This window comes from Topomyia yanbarensis, chromosome 2 (assembly GCF_030247195.1).
Source record: "Topomyia yanbarensis strain Yona2022 chromosome 2, ASM3024719v1, whole genome shotgun sequence".
NCBI classification, from domain to species: Eukaryota; Metazoa; Arthropoda; class Insecta; order Diptera; family Culicidae; genus Topomyia; species Topomyia yanbarensis.
Genome location: NC_080671.1, coordinates 381629725 through 381637612, shown reverse-complemented (window position 1 = coordinate 381637612; position 7888 = coordinate 381629725). Strand labels below are relative to the sequence as shown.

The 7888-nt window shown below is 39.6% G+C and overlaps 2 protein-coding genes across 2 annotated transcripts; one reads left to right on the top strand and one right to left on the bottom strand.

Moving 5' to 3' along the window:
• Positions 1-3190: 3190 nt before the first annotated feature.
• On the top strand, positions 3191-7607 carry LOC131684671 (nuclear RNA export factor 2). Its single transcript, XM_058967748.1, has 4 exons — positions 3191-4387; positions 4446-5159; positions 6456-7232; positions 7299-7607. Exons 1-4 carry the CDS (start codon positions 3323-3325, stop codon positions 7503-7505), a joined length of 2763 nt encoding a protein of 920 aa, XP_058823731.1. The 5' UTR covers positions 3191-3322; the 3' UTR covers positions 7506-7607.
• On the bottom strand, positions 5147-5987 carry LOC131684673 (uncharacterized). The gene is made up of 3 exons (XM_058967749.1): positions 5650-5987; positions 5502-5596; positions 5147-5445 (listed from the first exon to the last, which is right to left on the bottom strand). Exons 1-3 carry the CDS (start codon positions 5717-5719, stop codon positions 5212-5214), a joined length of 399 nt encoding a protein of 132 aa, XP_058823732.1. The 5' UTR covers positions 5720-5987; the 3' UTR covers positions 5147-5211.
• Positions 7608-7888: the final 281 nt, after the last annotated feature.

Sequence of the window (7888 nt, the reverse complement as noted above, 5' to 3'; positions counted from 1 at the left end):
GGATTTCTATGTAAACAGTATTTTTGTATTCAATTCTCTAGTTTTAATCATTTATACTTGCACATCTTATAATATTTATAATTGCGTCACGATAAGTAATTAGCATATATGTATTTTTTCAATTCATATGGCGAATCATGCACTCTGACGTTCTCGAATTTGCAGTAAGTGTACATAGTTGAGTTGATGTTATTGGAGGAGTTGCTTATCTACTTTTCCGTCCATCATAACATGTAATAGATATACTCCATATGTATAATTATGAGTGATATGTCCCACTTGATTGTCTGACAGCCCTGATTTTCATAGGTTTGTGCTATTTAGATGTCATCAAGTAATATTTGGGTTCGGATATCACATCGCATCGGCGATGTAGTACATATATTAATTTTGTTTTGTTCAGTTTGATAAGATAAGAACTATTACCAGATAGTTTAATATACAGGGGAAATACGTATTGTTTGGTCTTAGTAGGATAACGGCGGATTTTTGTTTTTATCAACCAATAAGTGATATCTGATTAAATGGAGCTTTCAAAGAGTTAGGATCAGACCCAAGTATATTTTTTACTGAGATGAGATGGGCTGTTGGTGGACCTGTGGCCTTCATCTGGCACGGTCTATTCTCTCGTTGGTACGTAAGTCATCATGACTGCATGGCGGGAATTTGTTCCTACATACAAGTGAATTGATAATTTCTCTCGGGTGGGGATACATGTGGGTCCTGCTAGTTGTCGACTCTTTTGATCTTGGGTATGTTGGCTGGTTCAGGGAAAGAGTGCAGGACTGGCACCTGGGAGAAAGCTGATTGTTTCGCTTGATCAATCACTTTGGCTCTTGGAAATGGCGAATCGCTTCTTCAAATCGGTGTGATATGTTTAAGTTGAATGCTTAGTGGTTCAAATGTGCACTCGATTTAGGTCTCGGGTTAGGTCGTCTTCAAGTGTAGATTGTCACTACTCTAGCATATTTTCCTAGTGGACATCATAACAACTACCAATATCGACTAGAACAGCGATTGTCAAAAGTTATAAGATCGAGAGGAAATATATCACAGTTGTAGCGAGTAATGGCCAATATTGTTAGCATCTTTTATCATATTTATTAATTGTCGATTCATCCCTTTCAGACCTAAGATACGAAAGAAGATAATTGGAACAAAACAGAAGCGATTTCAAATCGAAATTTGTTTATTATAGATAATGACGACTCAAACGCGCTGGCAGGAGAACATTTTATAGGAGTAGACAAGTACGCGATTTCACACTTTTTGAAACAAACATGAGTAAAAAATTGTCCTCCTGCCGATGGCCAGTGTATATTTGGCAAACAGTTTCCACTTCGTCTGAACTTGCAAAATTTGTCCCACGGGACAGTCCGAGATCAACTAAGTCATAGGTTGCAGCTCTAACAGCCCGCCAATGAAATAATTGGGTTGATGTTGTTCGATGTACCACATTGTCGTTGTTTGTTTAAATAACCGGAACCGGTGTAATTTGGCCACACCTATGCTAAACATTTGTTGAATATTTTTCTGTCCGTTATTATCCGAATTTGAAAGATTTGTCGAGATAAAATGATAGATTTAAAATCAATCACCGTTTCTATTGGATTGACATGCAGATATTTTCGAAACGAACCACATTACCTCGAAGCTCTTACGATTAATAGAATATATGTCAATATTATAAATGTAGTATAAAGTGGCCTGAAAGAATAACTATATCAGTGGATTGACCAACCAAAGTGAAAATTATGCATTGAGCAAGTGTATTGGGTGATACGCTTCTACATTGCTACTGCAAAAGCGAGAACAGACTAACATTCTGTTGACCCTAACAGAAACAGACAGTTCTCATATGAAGCCAACCGAACAAACAGTGATCTCGAGTGATTGAGTTGTGCTATCTTATGACAAAGAAAAAAGAGACAACATTCTTAGTTTTTTGGCTTGCTATAAGCCGAAAAGCTTATAGCAAGCCAACAGATGTCTCTGATGACATAGGTAATTCCTATGCAGATCAACCATAACCATTAGCTAGGTTCTTGTCGCAGGAGCAAAACTTTTCCTACCATAGTTTTTTCTGGGAATGGTTGGCTTATATATTCATGATTATTGAACAAATTTCCTTTTGAGATTTTCACTTGTTTTTGGAAAGTATACCGAAATGTAGTGATGGGTTATGCAAGAAGAGTTTCGTCTAGTCACCTGTCAACAGAACATTGTTTGATATACATTGTCTCTAAATTGTCAATGAACCCAATTTTTGTTCATTGTTTTTCCTGAATAAAGGAGGAAAATTGGAAAAACTTTGTGTTCTAATACCATCATTTTGTAACCTGATATTGCTGCTATCGCATGGAAAAGTATGATATTGGACATAGTGATCTATAACACATAATTTTGCGAATCAGTTATAATTCATTTTTATATGAAATCTTCTGTACACATTTGTGACACGTCATACATATTTTATCATCAATACACAGTTATGACACGTATGTGAGCGACTTTGGTTTACATTTTAAGCAATAACTGTAAATATAGTCAACCGATCTCTAACATTTATAAATTTTAAGATATTCAATCTCAAACTTTAAAAATCGCTTTTCTCGAAAAGTGCTAAATGGCGCTTGTCATAAGATAGCACAACAGCGACGATATGTTCTCAACAGCGTCGAGAAATCTGATGCATTGATGTATCTTTCGAAAAGTCCAGAACGTCGAGCAACCCAGCTCATTTGTTCCTATTGCAAAAATTCATTTCATTCTGCCCCATTACTGGCTGGGCACAAGTTTATTGTCGACGCATGTCCTGTGGTGCCATCACATCCGTCTACCGAAAATCTGCTGTCGGTAGAAAGCAGCATAAATTAAATGTTTATGTATGTTTGTGTGGGCCCGGATTTTACAAGTATATAACCACTCCAACTACAATACAAACGTTTGCTAGACGTGTTTCAGACGTTTGATTTGTCAGGAATTTCAGTAGCGGGTATTTACAGATATTTCGAATCGAGCCTAAATGTCTGTTATCTGTGATATAAGTGACAAATATTGCTCTCACCGTTATTTTTTTATCCGCACATCTCTATTTTATATCGACGTCTCTGGTTTTATGATGCGCCTGTTTGACAGCAGGATTTCTGTGCACCTGTATGATATTTCAAACATCTTGGTTTTGGCTAGCGTCTCTGAAAAGTCATCGTCCATTTTTCTAATCGCTTACCGGCTGCAAAGTGTGGTCTTTTCTGTTTTGCAAAATACGATTTGTTTCCTTATCACAGTGTTTATGGACTTTTGAGTTCTAAAAGCTAGAACCATGTCAAGTTTGGCCGACCAGTATAACGACTTTCTGGAGGAGTTGGAGCAAAAACCTGATATCAGCAAGATTCGTTTCGACCAAGACGATCCTTTGGACAGCGTAAATGAGTTTGCGGAAGCTGACAATAGGAGCCGTCGGTTGAAGCAAAACCCGATGGCTATTGTTGGTCGGAATCACCAGGATGTCGGTGAGGAAATGGAACTGGACGATCTGGCGACGGATTTGAATCCTAACGATATGAATCAAAAGGTACTGATCATGAAAAGTGGTGAAAGTGACATTCTGCTGGAACCGGAAAAATCGCTCGTTTACACTTGCTTCAACACTACCTATGACCGGGCTTCGCTGAACCGGGCCGACGTCTGGCATCAGGTGATGGTGCATCATGATGGAAAATATCAGAAGAAGGAAATATTGGACGCATTTTTTACCGTTATTAGTACGGATGACTTTTATCCTGTTGCGTACAGACAGTACACAAATATTGACTTTTTCCTAGTTCGCCTGTGCAGCAAAGCGTTGGTGAAATTATTCGATAAGAATTTAAAACTTCCAATGCCGGGATCGTCGGATCCTTTGAAACTAACAGTTAAACTGAATGTAGCTAAATACGTTCAGGGACAGGTCAATCCCAGCGCAAAAGTTGTTGCGGCTGTTGCCGAGCGCTGCGATAATGCTGTGATGTATGGTTTTTCGAACCTTTTGAATTTGGACAACTTTCGAGATCATGGAGATTTTGAAGAGTTGTGTATTTTTCTCGGAAACCGAGCTCATTTGGAGCTAGTGTGTAGCTCAATCAATCAGCTGGAGGATGTCCGCACAAAAGTGAATACTATCAAGTTGACCAACAACAGCATTGCTCACATTTCGCCGCTTGTGGCAATCAAGGACTTGCCGATTCAAACACTTGACTTACGTTTCAATAGAATTAAGCATCCAGCTTCATTGAGACCGCTGCAGGGCTGTGGCATCAACGAGTTGTACATTGAAGGAAATGGAATTGTCGATGTGCCCGGATACATGGATGTATTGAAGCAGTATTTTCCAAATGTTATCAAAATTGTAAGTGAAACCCATTTATTTGATGTTGATTTTTGATTCATCGTGATTTTGTTTGTAGGATTCGACTTTCATTGGTGCGATGGTGCGAAAACAGGCCGCTGCTCCAGCTCGTGGCGGAGTTGGCGGAGATGATGAGGTGGAGCTGTCTTCGTCTGGTGAAATATACCAGTGTGTCAATGGCGTAGTGAACTCTAGCAAAAATTTTAAGAAGTTTAAATTCAACACCAAGTGGCACATGGTGGCCGTGGTTCATGAAGGTCGCTTTCAGAAAGCTGAAATATTGGAGGCTCTATTCACTCTGTTGGATAGTTATGATTTCTACCCTTGCTACTATAAAACCTACTCGAAGCAGGATGAATTTTTGGTAATCAATTGCTACGAAGCGCTTGCATGTCTGATGAATAGCAAATTGGCACTCCGAATGAAGAGCACAAACGAACTTATTTCTGTCGTGCTTAAAATGAACATCGCAGATTTCAAGGAAGGGCAGGTGGTTGTGGAAGAAAAATTGAACTATATATTAGCGGACCGATTCAACGATCGTTGTTTGGATTTATGTTCGCTGCAGCAACATTTGAACAAACTCAAATTCGTCGATTTCAGCGCTAAAAGCACCCGAACACTTTCGAGAATTCTCACCATTGCTGGGAAGAAATACGGTCATGTTTGTTTTATTATTCGTTTAAGGAACAACGGAATTAAAAATCTCGCTGCTCTGGCGACGCTCATCGCATACCCTAAGCTGGTGGCCATCGACTTGCGATTCAATGATGTAAGTATAGTTTTATTCGATTCTCGTAAGATTTAAGAAATTTGCGTGCATATTAGAAATCATTATTCTCCTCCATCTGGATTTCGTTGTTGCATTGTAGCGACAGGAAGCAATCGAAGAAAATCTGTCCACTGCTGCAGCGACATCGCTTGCATCCTTGCTGAATGTTATCGTCGGCGGAGCACACTTGAGACCCCGGTATTTTAGGGTTTCCGCTGGTAGGACTGCACGTGTAGACGCAGTGCTGCCGATTTCCATGCACGTCACATTTGCAGAAATAGCATGGCTAATAAAATTCGATTCCTAAATTAAAGATACTTGCAGAAAGCAAAGAAAGCTTACGTGATTCAGTACTGCCCTGGGAGTGCACGGCAGTTGAACTTCATCGAAAAGTTTTTGAATGCCACCCGGGATGTTCGTCGTGGTTGAATCCTCCGCTGTAATTAGTTCCAATCAATTGTTTTGCCATTATGATAAGTTGATTCTTTACCGTTAATAGCTTTGGTCACTGTGAGAGCTGTAACTAGCAGACCCAGTACAATGCTGCTCTTGCTGATCATTTCTTTGCCCGCACGATTAACCGATTAAACTTTTTAAGACTGAATAGCGTTTCCGTGATGTATGAGACATTTTTAAATGTCTTGTTTGCACAGGTGATGCGACGAGAGCAGTTTGGGTGTTTAAAGTTTTTTCTTCTACTACGCACCTCAAAAAATGTAATTTGATTACAAAGGTGGCTTCTGTTAAGCTTCTAATCGGGGAAGTCCCTCTTCAATTTTAACAAATTTTATTTACGTATTTAAATTTGAATTATAAATTCTGTTAAGTAGGGTTACTGCTCCCTAATTCATCTTAGCAGCTCTATTCATCTCACCCATTTGAACACGTTAGTTAAAGAAGTATCTGCTATCTCTATTCAACGCATTAGCTCAAATGGTAGGATGAATAAGGGTTCGTTGTACTCGACTTTTCGCTTCGCTCAAACGGGAGCATTTCACATTTTCCAGGCAAACATTTTAACTTTTTTTGCTTCTTAGGAACGTAGCAAAGGTGATGATACCCATTTAATCGCAATCCAGTCACTCTAAGTCGAGTTATCAACTAAACAGCGTGACATACAGACTAATGAGATGAATAAGGGCACGTCTACCCTTATACCCCACCCCCTACCCATTCTCACTTATTGAATTTGATTGTTGTTTAATATTGGCTCGGTGAGGGTTAAATGTTGTTTTTATATTAGTTTTATTGTAATAAACTTTTTCGAGCTTTCACTCATGCGCATTTCCATTCCAGATTACCACTTTCGACGACTTGCAGGGTGTTATCAAGAACCGCATCAAGGAGGTTTTCCTGGACAACAACCCACTGTGCAATACGGCGACCTCTAGCATCGAGTACATCCGCCAAGTGCGAAATTATTTCCCGGCCATCGAAAAGCTCGACGGAATGCCACTGCTGGAGAATGGCAATCTGAACTTTTCGCAAAACTTTATCTGCACGCCGGAAGCGTACAAATTCACCGAATCGTTCGTGAAGCACTACTTCACAATTTATGACTCCTTCCAGCGGGCTGGCTTGAAAGAATTGTATCACGCAAAGGCTCAGTTTTCGATGACGAGTAATTTTGTGCAGTCAAGAACGATGGACTCGCATCAGGTGCGGCTGAATGCTTACCAGGGCAAGAGCCGTAATCTGCTCAAGATGGCAAACATTGATCGTGCCATTAGCAGTCTGGTGGTAGGAAACGAAAGAATAGCGAACGTGTTGGTTTCCTTTCCCAAAACGGAACATGATTTCTTCTCGTTCCGAGTGGACACACCCATTTTCCGACCGGAATGCGTAGTTATCACGGTACATGGAGCCTTCAAGGAAATGGCTAATTCACTGCTGAGTGATGATTTTGTGCTCGGTTTTACTCGAACATTTTACATTCAGCCTTGCGCAAAGGGGCTTGGTATTTTCGAAAGAGCAATTGAGTTCAAAGTTTTCAACGATCTGTTTCATATGTACAATTTATCGACCTACGGACGGGAAAATGTATTCAAACATCATGAGGAGCCGGAATCGACGGTGAGTGTTTTGTATGTGATCTCTAGACTCAAATGGTTTTTAATTAAATTTATTTTTTGTCGACAGGAGCCTTACGTACCACACAGCGAGGAACGCGAGAATACCATAATAGTCTTCCAGGAGTTGACGCGCCTCAATCGCAAGTGGTGTCTGCGTTGTCTGGAGGAATCCTCCTGGAATCTGAAGGTGGCACTAAACATTTTTCTTAAACTGTACGAGGAAGATCGTATCCCCGATACTGGCTTTGACGCTTCGCTTGTTTCCAAGCGATAAACTTATAATTTTAACAATTGAACAAGTATTTTGCATTCTCGATGTATCGTAATTAATGACGGCATAAATGTGAAATCAATATACAAGCTAAATACTGTCAAATCAATGTGTTCCATTATATTTCAAAGGCTATGCCAGAATGGATGATAAATTAGATATTCCGGAGTGTGAACGTAGTATCAGGCTACAACGAAACTACACTATAGAGAACACACATATAAGCGAACGAATTTTCTCAAAAACCATTGTAAACACTGCTATATTTCTTCCCAAGTAGAAAATTTTTCAGCGAAAACTAATCTAGCCAAACATGTCAAATGGTCTTAAGTGCAAATGACAGTTTCTCGCTAATAACTCGGCAGTTTATACATTTGTTACTCAAC

What these genes read in the sequence shown, in the direction of transcription:
- LOC131684673 (XM_058967749.1), bottom strand. Translation starts at nt 5,719, where the DNA reads ATGATCAGCAAGAGCAGCATTGTACTGGGTCTGCTAGTTACAGCTCTC. An exon ending in AGTGACCAAAGCTATTAACG is followed by an intron (nt 5,597 to 5,649) that starts GTAAAGAATCAA and finishes AACTAATTACAG; the next exon opens with CGGAGGATTCAACCACGACG. An exon ending in CCAGGGCAGTACTGAATCAC is followed by an intron (nt 5,446 to 5,501) that starts GTAAGCTTTCTT and finishes GAATTTTATTAG; the next exon opens with CCATGCTATTTCTGCAAATG.
- LOC131684671 (XM_058967748.1), top strand. Translation starts at nt 3,323, where the DNA reads ATGTCAAGTTTGGCCGACCAGTATAACGACTTTCTGGAGGAGTTGGAG. An exon ending in TCGACTTGCGATTCAATGAT is followed by an intron (nt 5,160 to 6,455) that starts GTAAGTATAGTT and finishes TTTCCATTCCAG; the next exon opens with ATTACCACTTTCGACGACTT. An exon ending in ATGAGGAGCCGGAATCGACG is followed by an intron (nt 7,233 to 7,298) that starts GTGAGTGTTTTG and finishes TTTTGTCGACAG; the next exon opens with GAGCCTTACGTACCACACAG.